Here is a 13,717-nt window from a genome sequence, read left to right on the forward strand (position 1 = left end):
TTTCTTCTACTTAAGGCTAGCACTCTACCTCTTGAGCCACAGCGCCACTTCCAGTTTTCTGCTGGTTTACTGGAGATAAGAATCTCGCTGATTTTTCTGCCTGGGCTGGATTTGAATCACAATCCTCAGATCTCAGCCTCCGGAGTAGCTAGGATGACAGGCATGAGCCACCAGCATCTGACTGAGCCAGGAATAGGTGACAGGGGCTATATGTACTGGGCAGAAGTTCCTCCAACTAAGCCTGCTCAATCCTTCACAAGTGGGGAAAAAAGCAGAAGTCAGGAACTCTGTTCTGGCTTCTTTCTTTGCCTGGACTTCGTTTTTGTTTTTTGGGTCCGGTTGTGGGCCTGAAAACTGTCCCTCAGCTCTTCAGCTCAAGGCAAGCGCTCTACCCCTTGAGCCACAGCGCCACTTCCGGCTTTTTTCCTTTTTTGCTTAATGTGGTGCTGGGGAATCAAACCCAGGGCCTCATGCATGCAAGGCAAGCGCTCTACCACTGAGCCACCTTCCCAGCCCTGCCTGGACTTCTTGTACTTCCAATTATCTGTGACCCAGGATACTAATGGTGTGTGTGTGTGTGTGTGTGTGTGTGTGTGTGTGTGTGTGTGTGTGTGTGTGTGTGTGTGTGTGTGTGTGTGTGTGTGTGTGTGTGTGTGTGTGTGTGTGTGTGTGTGTGTGTGTGTGTGTGTGTGTGTGTGTGTGTGTTAAACTTTACTGGTAAAGTGAAAACAAGAGTTAAAGGCAGATGTTTTAAGGCGATCACATTCAAACAGAAGCAAGTGAATGAAAACTTCTAGCCAAGCGTTGTACACTCCTGAGACACCTTTGAATTGTTTTATATTATGCTGACTGGGGGTGGGAGGGGGAGGAAGGGGAGGTGTACACTTTTCAGTACGGATTCATTACTCGAAGATCTGAATTCAGACACGTTTATTGTGGTATTTCTGAGAGCGGCTGGCATGGAGGGAGGGGCGGCGTCAGTTTCCAGCCGGGGGCACGTTCTCGTGGAGGCACTGTAAGGCCAAGTCTGTCCACTTCATTTCCTGTTCTTTCACAGATTCTGTGGTGCCTCCATTGTCTTGTTCAGGCTCAGGAAGTTCATTCTGAAAAGGCACAATAGTCATTCAGAACAATGATCTGCTTTTACTATTGCTACGTCCTTTTTTTTTTTTTTTTTTTTTTTTAATAGTAATGGAGCTTGAGTTTAGGGCTTTGCATGTGCCAGACACTCGATGCGTGAGCAACACAATAGCTCCAGTCCTTTTTGCTCAGGATTTCTGAGATAAAGTCTAGGGTTTTTGTTTGTGTTTCTAGGACTGCAGTCCTTCTGACCTCAGCATTTCTCATAGTTGGGATGATAGGCATGCATCATTATGCCCAGCTATTGATTGAGGTGAGGTCTAGGGGCTTGAACTCAGGGCCAGCGTTCTACCCCTTGAGTCACAGCTCCACTTCTGGCTTTTCTGGTGGTTCACTGCAGATAAGGATTTCATAGACTTTTCTCCTAGGGCTGACTTTGAATCGTGATCCTCATATCTCAGCCTCCTGAGTAGCGAGGATGACAGGTGTAAGCCACCAGCACCTGACTGTATGTCTAGCTTTAGAGTCTCAAGGAATTGCTGGGGCGCTGGAGGCTCATGCCTGTAATCCAAATCTTGCACGTGGACTGGCCAGGAGACTTGCTTTGGACACTCTCATGTGGACTTTCCTGCCCGGGCCGGCTTTGAACTGTGATCCTCAGCACCCAGCCTGGATCGTACCTTTAACCCATCACCCACACCCTGAATCACGATCAGTGATGATAACCTACCAGTGGTATTGCAACATCTTCATAAGGCAGCTTGTCTTCTCGCCAGGCATCGTCAATCAAATCCAAGATCCTTCCATCTCTCTGTACCTCACTGTCCATTTTCCTGCAGTGATTCTGCCGTTAGATCTGTAGGTGAAAAAGTTACGTCTTCAGCTGGGTGCTGAAAAAACAACAAAGAACAGTTAAGTCTTCTATGTGAAGACTAAACAATTGGCACGATTCTCCAGGCTTTTGAGTCCAGAGCCATTCTGCGGTGCATCATCACCTTGGGAAAAGCTCATCTTGTATGGGTCAGGTGATAACTTACAGACTGGTGTATAAAGAGTGACAGGAGAATAACACATGTCTCTCTCTCCTTCCTTCTTTTTGCGCCCAGCCTAGCCTTAAACAGAGCTCCTCCAGATCTCATCTTCTTGAGCAGCTGGGATTACAGGTGTGAGTCAGTGGAATTTTGCATGACGGCCAATACATTTCTCAACAAAGCTCTAATCATGCTGCACCTAAATGGGGTTTTCCTTTCCTAACTTGTACATTCATTTCCCGCCCCCTTCCCCCAATCACGGTACCTTTGATGAGTCCCTAATTCAGGATTGCTTGCTCAGTCTCCTCTCCTGCTCTTTAGAGCCACCCCCCCCCATGTGACATAAATCTCCATTTGCCTTCACCCAAGACTCAGCATTCCCTGCAACTGAACACTGCCTGGGAATGTGTTAACTGGTCAACCGCAGACCTGACTCAGACCTCAAGGCGGGAACAATGTTGGCAGTTGAACTTACAAATGTCACTTTCTTAAATAGTTTCTGATCTGATCTCTGAGAAGAAAAATGCCCCCGCCCCACTGCCGTCCCCCCCCCCCCCCCATCCAAGCAAGAATGGCAGAGCCTCAGGCTGCTCTTGTTTTACCTTCCCTTCACAATTTCTTAATTTTCATGGTGTAGGTCCTTCCCTGCCTGGTCTGAGGGGTCTGGATGCTTAGCTCCTTTGAGTGTGGCTCACTCCTCATTTTCCTTCTAAAACTGCTGCAATCCAGTGCAAGAGGCTGGCCAGCTTGGAGAGCACTTCTGAGGTGCCCTAAGTTTGGGTTCTGTGTCATCAAAGGCCACCCTTTGTTGCTTCCTGCTACAAAGTGGCAACCCTGAAGGTCTGGCAAGCAGCGAGATCCTCCAAGCTTCTATTTCTTTTTTGTTGTTTGTTTTGTCAGTCTTGGGGCTTGCACTCTGAGCTTGGGCGCTGTCCCTCAGCTCTTTCAGTTCAAGGCTGGCGCTCTATCATTTGAGCCACAGCGCCACTTCCGGTTTTCTGGTGGTTCATAGGAGAGAAGAGTCTCACGGATTTTCCTGTCCAGGCTGGCTTTGAACAGAGATTCTCAGATCTCAGCCTCCTGAGTACCTAGGATTACAGGCGTGAGCCACTGGCGCCTGGGTCTCTCAGCTTCTAGTTTTAAGGTGACGGGCACTCATGGACAACCAATCTCTGGGTATGGAATTCAACTATGCCAAGCAGTTCTGTGCCTGTCTCCCAGAGCGTGTACATTGTCCTAACACATGGACAAGCCCTGCACCCAGGTTGGGACAAGGAAGGGATTTATTCCCGTATGGATAGATTCAGGCAAAAATGAAGCAAAAGTACACAGCTACTTCTGTCAGCAGTGAAGGAGGAGCGGTGTTAATGTTTTACTCTGAATTAATCTACTACCACCTAGTGGAGAAAACAAACAAGTTAAAGGTATGCCCAAGTGGTCCTTTCCCCTGTCCCATTTGCTCTCCTTTTTCCTGGCCTCTCTGTCCTCATTCTTTGCAGCTCTGCCCTCAGGATATTTTCATGGGCCCCTCTGGTCCTTTCCTCAGGATTATACAGATTTCACCTTCTTTTGGGGGGAGTAAAGTTCCAAGAAATCTCTCCATCAGGCTTTCTATTGAATGTTTGTCTCTTATACTAACTTGATCCTTTAGACGAGCTAGGTCAGCTTTCTAACCAATTGGCTTGTACATCATTAACACCAGTTGATGTATGTGTGTGTGTGTGTGTTGGACCAATGATTCCCTAATATATCTCGCCTCAGTATCTTAAAGGCCAGAAGCCCTGTCCTACTTGCCATGCGCTGCACTTAAAAGCTCCTTTTCTTTTGAGGGTAGGGATGAGGGGGAGGAAATGGGGGGGGAACAAGGAAGGGGTGACACTGACCAAGAATCATTGCATTCATAACCTGACTTACGGAATTGTAACCTTGGTAAAATTACTCAACAACGATAACAGCAATATATCTATATGTATATCCATCTCTATATATACACACACATATATCTAGGTATATTATTTAAATATACATTTTTTTTTTTTGTCGGTCGTGGGGCTTGAACTCTGGGCCTGGGCGCTGTCCCTCAGCTCTTCAGCTCAAGGCGAGCGCTCTACCACTTGAGCTACAGCACCCCTTCCGGTTTTCTGGTGGTTTATTGGAGATAGGAGTCTCACGGTCTCTCCTGCCCGGGCTGGCTTTGAACCGCGATCCTCAGATCTCAGCCTCCTGAGTAGCTAGGATTACAGGCGTGAGCCACCAGCGCCCGGCTAAATATACATTTTTAAAGGAAACTAAGAAATGTACCATTAGGGAAGGTGGCTCAGTGGTAGAGCGCTTGCCTTGCATGCATGAGGCCCTGGGTCTGATTCCTCAGCACCACATAAGCAGAAAAAGCTGGAAATGGCGCTGTGGCTCAGGCGGTAGAGCGCTCGCCTTGAGCTGAAGAACTAAGGGACAGCGCCCAGGCCCAGAGTTCAGGCCCCACGACCGCCCCCCCCCAAAGTACCATTAATCGTATGCATCTTTACATAGGCATTTATTATATGGATCTCCCAATCAATCAACCTATGGCTAGAAAGACATGGATCTCCTTTTCCTCAATACCAACCTCTCTCCTTCCTCTCTGAGGTCAGTCTCTCATGCCCAGGGTCAGGCGCTAAGGTAAGTCTGCCTCACCTTCAGGGCAATGCCTGGGTGCAAACAAGCCTCAAGTTCTTTTCTTATTTTTCCGGGGAAGCCAGCCCATAGTTTCAGACGTCTTAGCGTCTAGATCTTTGAGGGGCTGCCCTCCGAACCCCCAGCCAAAGGGCGGGATTGGAACCCACTTCTTTGACGTTCCCCATTAGATCCCAATAGGGCGGCCTGCCACACCATTCATTCACACACACACACACAGCAGTCACGACAGTCCACCGTGCACCCTCCTCCCTCCCCCCGAGAAAGGCGCAAGCTTTTTCCAGCTCTGATTTTTCTGTCCGTCGTGGGGCTCGAACTCAGGGCCTGGGCGCCGTCCCTGAGGTTTTGTGCGCGCGAGGCTTGGAGCCCCGGCGCCGTGGGGGCGGCTTCCGTGGTTCACAGCTCCGCGCGTGCGCACTCCGGCGACGGAAGCCGGCGGGCCTCCGGCGTGTCTCCAGTTGACCCTCGCCGGCTCCCGCCGTCCAGACCCAGCGCGTGAGCCCGCCCACCCTCGTCACTTCCGGCCTGGAGGTTGGACCGGAAGCGACGAAGGGGGTGGGGGTGGTAGGGTGGGGGCCGGGAGGCCCAGCCTCGCCGCCACGCCCGGCCGGGTGCGGTCGGGAGGATGCCTCGGTCGGCGAGGTGACGGCGTCGGCCGACTGCGGGGACCTCTGAGGCTCGGCAGAAGCTAAGCTGAAGAGGGAAAGGGTGGGGGGGAAGGCGAGGGCCCCTTACCCGAGGCGAGTGCAGCCCGCTTCCGTCTCCGGACCACGCCCACCCCGGGCCACGTGACCCACAGATCCCCGGATGTGCCCGGATCCCAAGTAAGACTTTTGTTTCCCCGTGCGTGTGTGTGTGTGGAAGGGGAGGGGAGAAGTGGGCGGGGCGAGCGCGCTGACGTCAGAGCCCGGGCGTCGGTGTGGCGGTGACGCGCATGCGCGTTCCCGGCCCGAACCCAAACGACGGGAAGCTGGCCCCCGGGGGGGCCTGTGGGGAAGGCGGCGCTCGCGCGAACGCCGTGACCGCCTGTGTGCGCTTCCGAGGAGCAGGCTAAGGGCGGGCGGGGGTGGGGGGGAGAGCGTGGCGGTCGCGTCCTGGGTCCGCCGGCGGCCCTGGCCGCCGTGGTGCCGCTGGCCTCCCGGCAGCATGGCCGCAAGTCGCCGGGGCCGCCGCCGCCGCCGCCGGCGTGGATCCGCCACGGCCTCGACGCCTCCGCCCCGCGGCAGCCAGGCGAAGGCGGGCACGGCCGCCCCCGCAGCTGCGGGTGGCCTCGTCAGGTGGTCCAGCCCTTCCCCGTGGGCCCCGGGCGGGGGGGGGAGGGCGTTGCGGGTGGGACCGCCGCCCTCCGAACCCCGGCTTCCGGCCGAGCCGCCCGAGGGGAAGGGGCCCGGGCCTGCGCGGCGACACTGTGGTGGTTTACGGCAGGTGGTGGCGGCCCGCCCGCGAGCGTGCGCGCCGGTTTACGGCAGGTGGTCCGGCCGGTGCGGGCGCCGGTTTACGGCAGGTGGTGTCGGGGCCCGGGCAGGTGGCCGCAATTAGCAAGCTGTTAGCTGTCTGAAAAGCGCGGGCTGCTTTAGAACGTCCAGAAACGTGGAAGAAACTAGCGAAGGGCTGGAGACCCAAGGAACCCCGAAGTTTCCTGACGGATCCACACATGCCAATCAGGGTTGGGAACGAGGTTTTGGAAGAGGGGGAAAAAAAACTTTTTTAAATTACAACTTAAAAAAGTACTATAAAGGTGATGTACCCCGAGGGGTTGCAGTTGTGTAAGTCAGTGAAAGAGTGCATTTCTTTCTCTCTTTTGGACAGTGCCACCCCCTTCCCTCGCGCTCAGCCCGTTTTTTTCCCCGACCATCCCTGCCCACAAGTTGGATAGTTCATTTTTACGTAGTGTCTGCTGCGTTTGCTCACCCATAATATCTAATTTAACTTTTTTAGCCAGTCCTGGGGCTTGAACTCAGGGCCTGGGTACTGTCCCTGAGATTTTATGCTAGCACTCTGCCAACTTGAGCCACAGCGCCACTTCCGGCTTTTTCTGTCTATGTGGCACTGAGGATTCGAACTCCGGGCTCCATGCACACTAGGCAAGCACTCTACCACTGAGCCACAATCCCAGCCCCTCCCCCCCTTTTTTTTGAGGTTTACATTTTAATTACTGAATCTCCATAGGCCTTTTTTGTTAACCACATACTCAATGACCCAAATACCCACGGATTTTATTAAATTCGAGAAAATGACCTAATTCGTGGTCACCATACCAGATGGTCATTAGAAACAGAACACTTTTATCGCAAACGTACTTGGAGACAGTAAGTCTAGATCCCGAACTGCAGGTCTTTAAGTCCCTTTACAAAGGAAGTAACGATTAATATGATGCGGTGGAAGACCAGTTTTGATGGATAGTTAACTACAACCTAACTTCATCCGCATTTACAGTTACATAACAGTACACTTAACTTGCACACTCTAGTCTCCCCTGGGCCTTACATTCACTGCTTTATACTGTTTAACATTTTTTTCCCTTTAATAAAGCAATATTGTAGGGTAGATGCCCTTCATTTGTACAGTTCCTCGTATACAGGGATCTGTTGTCTTTTTTTTTTGTATGAAGACAAAAGGATCATGAACTACACATCTCCCGGTATTTACATTCTTGGTAATCCATTTTCTTTTCTTTTCTTTTTTTTTTTTTTTTTTGGTTGTTTGTGGGACCTGAACTCAGGCCTGGGCGCTGTCCCTCAGCTCTTCAGCTCAGGGCTAGCATCTACTGCTTGAGCCACAGCGCCACTTCCAACATTTTGTGCTTATGTGATGCTGAGGAATCGAACCCAGGGCCTCATGCATGTAAGGCAAGCACTCTACCACTGAGCCACCTTCCCAGCCTGATATTTACATTCTTAATAGCTATAGCTTACTGACACAATAAAGCCTGTATTTTATTTATAATGCAGTGCTGTCTTTAGGTTAGTTTTTGTCTAGAGCTGCTCGACTTCTGATTTATTGCAATGATCCAGTAGTAAAAGCTGTAAAATGCAAGTGGGCTAGAAGTTTATAAAACATTCAGATACATTCTCCCTCTTTTTTTTTTTTTGGTGACTGAACTGAGGCTTGAACTCAAGACCTGGGCCCTGTCCCGGAACTCTCAAGGCTAGCACCTATACCACTTCAGCTATAGTTCCACTTGGCCATTTTGTAGTTAATTGGCGATAGGAGTCTCATGGGCTTTTCCTGCCCTGGCTGGCTTCAAACTACTATATTCTCCAATATCTGCCTCCTGAGGAGCTAGGATTTCAGGTCCAGGCTTCACACTGACTTCTAAGATGCACGTAGATTCATGTTTTAAAAACGATAGAACGTAGGGATGTCGATTGTATGGATGCCATTTCTTCACTTGGAGAAATAGAGGACCTTTGCTTAGTCCCTCCTCCTGTGGAGGCAGACGGTTACAGCTTCAGTAGTCCACTCTAACACAGTTACCATCTTCCCTGCTAGGTGCTACATTTGCTCGTTTCAGTTCTTACAAAGCCACACTATTATTACACTTACACAAATTAATAAAAGTTCTGTAATGTCGATATCCAGCAAGGGTTCACATTTCTTCAACTGCCCCTTGAGTGTCTTTACAATACCTTGTTTGGACCAAAATCTCAGACAGCCACCCGCTCTATCTTTGGGACAGCGCTTTCAAGATCGTGGAAATAGCAGTCTCCTCACATCCCTTTACCACTCCAAACGTAGCTGTGTCATGTGGTATCCTTTAACGTGTACCTCTGACCTCAGTGTCCTCTGCAGTTGAGAGTTTGAGCATTTCACTGTCAACATAGCTACTATCCGTAGAATAGCCATCAAGCAACCATGACTACTTAAATTAATTTTTCATGACGCTTTGGTATCCTAGTTGCCTTAGCCACACTTACTGTGCTCAGTAGCCCCTCAGTGTCAGCTAACTACTGATTGAGCAGTGCAGGGATTCGGTGTTATTGCCAGTACCAAAAGTTCTGTTGAACCATAGTGATCGAGAAGCTTGATTAGATTCAGCCTTAATTGTTGATGGGCAGAAGTGCCAGAATATTGCACAGGTGTAGATTTCATATTACAAAAATCACTGGACCTCCTGGGGTAATTATTAGGGAGGGAGGTAAGACTGGGCTAGCTGTTTCGGGTTGGGACATTAAGCTTTAGTGAGTTTTAGTGCTGTCTGCCCAATCCACCGTGACAATGCCCAAGAGCTTTCCTTTCATGGACTAACAAACACCTGAATTCAGTCGTTGCGTGAGGGCTTACAAAGTCGTGATGTTCTAAGTCATCCTTCAGTATTTATTAGCTGGGAATTGCTTTCCCTCAGCAGCTGCTCAAGAACCCTGTTTTCACAAGGGAAGGCAAGACAAGTACTTACTTCTTTCCCTCTACTTTCAGACTACATCAATGAGTTGGCCTAGCAACCTCCAAAGGTAACCATGAGGGTTTTTGCTTTTTCTACTTAAAAAAGAATTATCACACATCTATAGATAATAATGTATAAATTGTCTCAACCTAGACCAATTATTATCTTGTTCTACACTGGGCCAGTGAGAGCCCAGTTCAGTTGGCTATTATTCCATTTGTTAGACCAATAGTTTTGGTAATTTCCTTGCTTTCGGGTAAAACATCCTTGGCTCATTTATACTTTACGGTATTAAGAGACCACCGTATGGGAGCGTTGTTCTTGCCAGTAAGTTGCTGCCACCTGGTGGTCTTGAGGTGATACTACGTTTCAGTTTAGTTTTACTTCTCATCAAGACACTGTTAAACCCAATGAAGATAATGCTGGAACACTCTTAAAATAGGAACTAGGCATCGAATAAGAGATATCTGATCAGTCATACACAAAAAATATCAGCAGCACTTAGGATAATTTTATTTCTTTTAATCTAATATATATTTGGTCCCAAGGATTCTTAAGAGAGATATTTTCACTATGGTTTTAAGGTCAGGAGTACTGCAAAATATGAGAATTGGGCATGGTTGGGGGTTGGGACATGAGTGTGAACTCCTGGGTTTGAACTTTAGGACTGTACTTTGTAGTTTACCATAGTCAAGTTCTTTAACCCTCTAAGCCCAGTCCAGCTTCCTCAAAGTAATAATGTGCCTTTTTGTTTTTGGTTCTGGCACTGGGCTTTTAACTTAGGGTCAGGACACCGGCCCTTAGCTTCTACTCAAAGCTGGTGCTCTACAACTTGAGCCACAGCTTCACTTCTGGCTTTTTGGTGGTTAAATGGAGCTAAGAGTCTCATGGACTTTCTTGTCCAGACTACACACCGTAACTCTCAGCTCTCAGCCTCCAGAGTAGCTAGGATTACTGGTATGAGCCATTGGCACCTGGCTCAATGTCTGTCTTTTTTGAATGTTGTGAATATTGAGATAAAGTATGAAAGACAGCTAGATCAGTTGAACATTTAGTGACTTAACATCTATTAATTATTAATAATGTCATCTAGAAAATATGTTAATGAATTATTCATTACTAAATACTGTTTAAGAATGACCAAAAGAAGTATAATTTTAGTAGCAATAGTTTTGAATAACTAGTAGCATTGTCCTTGTGAATAGCATTTTCTTGAATATATAGTAAATTCCCATGTCTGGCTGTCAGGAACATGGTATTTAGAGTGGATATTTAATTGGCTTTTAGACAAAACTGGGAACAAGTCTTGGTAATTATTGTTGATGCCTTTAATTTTACAGGTGCAAAAACTGAAGTCCAAGAACACATGGCTAGTTAGTTGCAAAGCAGGACTATTTCTGGATATCCATCCAGCACTATGTGTACTCTGTACTGTCTCCCAGTTCTCCTAGAATAGGCCACTAGTGGGAATCTGAGTTACAGTGTAATTTAGTTCTTACTGTGGTATGAAAGAAAGTGGTTAGAATGTGGGAATCTATTTCCTTATGTTTCTATTTTGTGAAATGTTGGTGAAATAGGTCAACTAAATTAACCAGAAGAAAAATCTCTGTCATATTTGTGGACCAAGAATGAACACTCCCTGTTAACACCTTTAGAAATAAGGTGCAGTGGTTGTATTTTCCAATCTTTGCTGTTTTTTGCCCCCTCTGTGTTTCTAGAATACCTTGTATTAGTGTCCTTTGCTAGAAAGATGCCTTCTCCTCTACTCCCAACACTAGGCACTGGAAATAATAAGTTATTCGATCAGTCATTCAGGGAGAATTAGGATAGTTTTGCTTGCTATCTAAGATGTTTGGGTCTGAAAATGTCAAGAATAATGCTTTTTGCCTCTGTAATCATCTTAGGAAGTACTGCATTTTCTCATTGAGATTTATAAGCTTTCATTCACATTCTTAAGCTGAAGTTGCAATGTTAGAACTTAATGACTTCCTTTAGGACTTATTTCTTAGGTTTTCTTCTCCCCCCAGTTATCAAAGCAAAGGGGATCTGGCCATGGAAGCTTTGTTGGAAGGGATACAAAATCGGGGGCACAGTGGGTAAGTGTACTTTTGACCTTGAATTTCTTTCTTTCCTTTTTTGTCGGCTTGGGATTTGAACTCTGGGCCTGGGCACTGTCCCTCAGCTCTTCAGCTCAAGGCAAGCGCTGTACCACTTGAGTCACTACCACTTCCTATTTTCTGGTGTTTTATTGGAAATAAAAGTCTCAGAGACGTTCCTGCTGGACTCGCTCTGAACCTCGATCCTCAGATCTCAGCCTCCTGAGTAGCTAGGATTATAGGCATGAGCAACAGGCGACTGGCTTGACCTTGAATTTTTACTGGAGTTTTAAACAACCTATATGAGTTGTGCCTTGGTACAGAAGCAAAAACAGTGAGCCAAAGCTGGGCTGATCCGTACCACACATGTGGACGGCATTTCTCTATGGGGTTGAACTCATTTCAGCAATGGAACACTGGACGCTGCTTTCTTCCTGACTTGAGTTTTGGCTTAAAAAGCCAAATATGGTGGCTCACGCCTGTAATCTTAGCCTGTAGTCAAAGCCAGCCCAAGCAGGAAAGTCCTCAAGACTCCCATTTCTAATTAACCAGCAAAAAGCTAGATTAGAGGCATGGCTTAAGTGGTAGAGCACCAGCTATGAAGAAGTAAGCTAAGAGAGAACTCAAGGCCCTGAATTCAAGTCCCCAATACCAGCAAAAAAAACCCCAAAACCAAAACAAGCAAACAAACAAAAAAGCATATTTCACAGGTTGGGGATTTAGCTCAGAAGAAGAGCACTTGCTAGGCAAGGCCTTGAGTTCGGTCAGCAAGTGTAATTGTTAGCTATGAAAATCTCAGTCTAAAAGCCAGATGTCTGTGCTTAACCAAGTTGCAGGCTTTATATTGTTCAGTAGTGGAGGAAACCTTCATATTAGCATTAAAAACAAAAATCTCAAATACTGTTCTTTAATCCTGGCAATGTATTGCCTTTTTTGTTATTGGTCATGGGCTTGAACTCAGGGTCTGGGTACTGTCCCTGAGCTCTGGTGGTTTATCGGAGGTAAGAGTCTGATGGACTTTCCTGCTGGGGCAGGCTTTGCACTGTGATCCTCAGATCTCAGCCTCCTCCTGAGTAGCTAGGATGACAGGCGTAATTATGCCACTAGTGCCTGGCTTAACTTTTTTTTTTTTTAAGTAGGTTTAATTTGCTTTAGTTTCATATGTGAGGGAAAAAAAAACCCACTCAGACAAATGTCCTGTATTTGGTCTCTTCCTATTTACAGGGGGATTTTGACATCCTGTGAAGCAGAACTACAAGAGCTCATGAAACAGATTGACATAATGGTGGCTCATAAAAAATCCGAGTGGGAAGGGCAGACCCATGCCCTGGAGACTAGCTTGGGCCTCCGTGATCGCGAACTCAAGGCACTTAGGACTCAGTTGGATATGAAACACAAAGAGGTAAACCAGTTGATTCAGGCTTCTGTTTGACCTTATCTTTACACTAAACATGTTCACTTGAAAGCAAATTTTTTTTTTGTTTTGCTTTTCTAATTCTTACATTTCATCCAGAAGAAAAGAATATTGTGAAATTATATGATTATTAGTATTTATTTCAAGATCATTTTGCTTTGGACATACACAATATACACATAATTGTTTCACAGTGTAAAAGACTACCACACAATCTTTGTATAACTTTCATCCTATTACACGTACATATTAACATGCACTGAGTTTGGTGGAAGTTGTTTGGGTCCTCACTGAATGACTCATTAGCTAAAACAAGTTAAGAGGTTGGGAGTGTGTCTCAGTGGTAGAGCAGTTGCTTAGCATATTTGAGGACTTGGGTTTGATATCCAGTACTGCCAAAAAGAAAAGAAAAGTTGAGACCCTGATTAAACACATTTGTCTCTTTTCTTTGATTTGAAATGAAATCTGGCCTGGGAGTATTGCTCGGTATTAGAGTGCTTGCCTAGCATTCACAAAAATCTAGGTTTAATATTCCTAGAACATCACACACACACACCCCATTAAAATCAATCTCATTAGTCATTAATATTGGGAATTATTGGGACCAGTTTAGTTACATACATACCTATACTTAGATAATTTTATTTATTTATTAATTTATCTATTTATTTATTTTGCTGCCAGTCCTGGAGGTTGAACTCAGGGGCTGGGTGCTGTCCCTGAGCTTTTGTGCTCAAGGCTAGTGCTCTACTACCTGAGCCATAGCTCCACCCTGGCTTTTTTAGCTGGTGGATTGGAAACATGAGTCTCACAAACTTTTCTGCCCAAGCTGGCTTTGAATCTTGCTGCTCAGATCTCAGCCTCCTGAGTAACTGGGATTACAGGTGTGAGCCACTGGTGTCTGGAAGTTTAGTAATATTTACTGACTTCTCATGATATAGCTGGTGCAGTGGGAAGCAATATTGGAAGGCAAGCAGAAAGCATGTTACCTTTGGAGAGGTGGGTGGAAGTAGTGACTAGGGCAAAAGTAACCTGCCTA

The 13,717-nt window shown here is 46.9% G+C and overlaps 2 protein-coding genes across 12 annotated transcripts in view; one reads left to right on the plus strand and one right to left on the minus strand.

Moving 5' to 3' along the window:
- Window positions 1-915: 915 nt before the first annotated feature.
- On the minus strand, window positions 916-1,909 carry Anapc13 (anaphase promoting complex subunit 13). The gene is made up of 2 exons (XM_070005458.1): window positions 1,811-1,909; window positions 916-1,103 (listed from the first exon to the last, which is right to left on the minus strand). Exons 1-2 carry the CDS (start codon window positions 1,907-1,909, stop codon window positions 978-980), a joined length of 225 nt encoding a protein of 74 aa, XP_069861559.1. The 3' UTR covers window positions 916-977.
- Cep63 (centrosomal protein 63) overlaps window positions 1,854-13,717 on the plus strand; it is a 40,379-nt gene continuing 28,515 nt past the window's right edge. For 2 of the 11 annotated variants that reach the window (XM_070005452.1, XM_070005455.1), the window contains exons 1-4: window positions 5,533-5,608; window positions 9,201-9,235; window positions 11,178-11,264; window positions 12,489-12,666. In XM_070005452.1, coding sequence (XP_069861553.1) covers window positions 9,210-9,235; window positions 11,178-11,264; window positions 12,489-12,666 — 291 coding nt within the window. In that variant the 5' untranslated portion in view covers window positions 5,533-5,608; window positions 9,201-9,209. Of the gene's footprint in view, window positions 1,937-5,519; window positions 5,609-5,932; window positions 6,062-9,200; window positions 9,236-11,177; window positions 11,265-12,488; window positions 12,667-13,717 lie in introns of those variants that run through there. The other 9 variants (XM_070005450.1, XM_070005446.1, XM_070005448.1 and 6 more) reach the window with 9 other exon arrangements.

Source organism: Dipodomys merriami, unplaced genomic scaffold (assembly GCF_024711535.1).
Source record: "Dipodomys merriami isolate MVZ:Mamm:240054 unplaced genomic scaffold, mDipMer1.0.p SCAF_68, whole genome shotgun sequence".
Taxonomy (NCBI): domain Eukaryota; kingdom Metazoa; phylum Chordata; class Mammalia; order Rodentia; family Heteromyidae; genus Dipodomys; species Dipodomys merriami.

Bases quoted from the DNA above. Each gene is read 5' to 3' on its own strand.
- Anapc13 (XM_070005458.1), bottom strand. From the start codon at position 1,909: ATGGACAGTGAGGTACAGAGAGATGGAAGGATCTTGGATTTGATTGAC. The intron at 1,104-1,810 runs GTAGGTTATCAT...GTGCCTTTTCAG, and splicing joins AAGATGTTGCAATACCACTG to AATGAACTTCCTGAGCCTGA.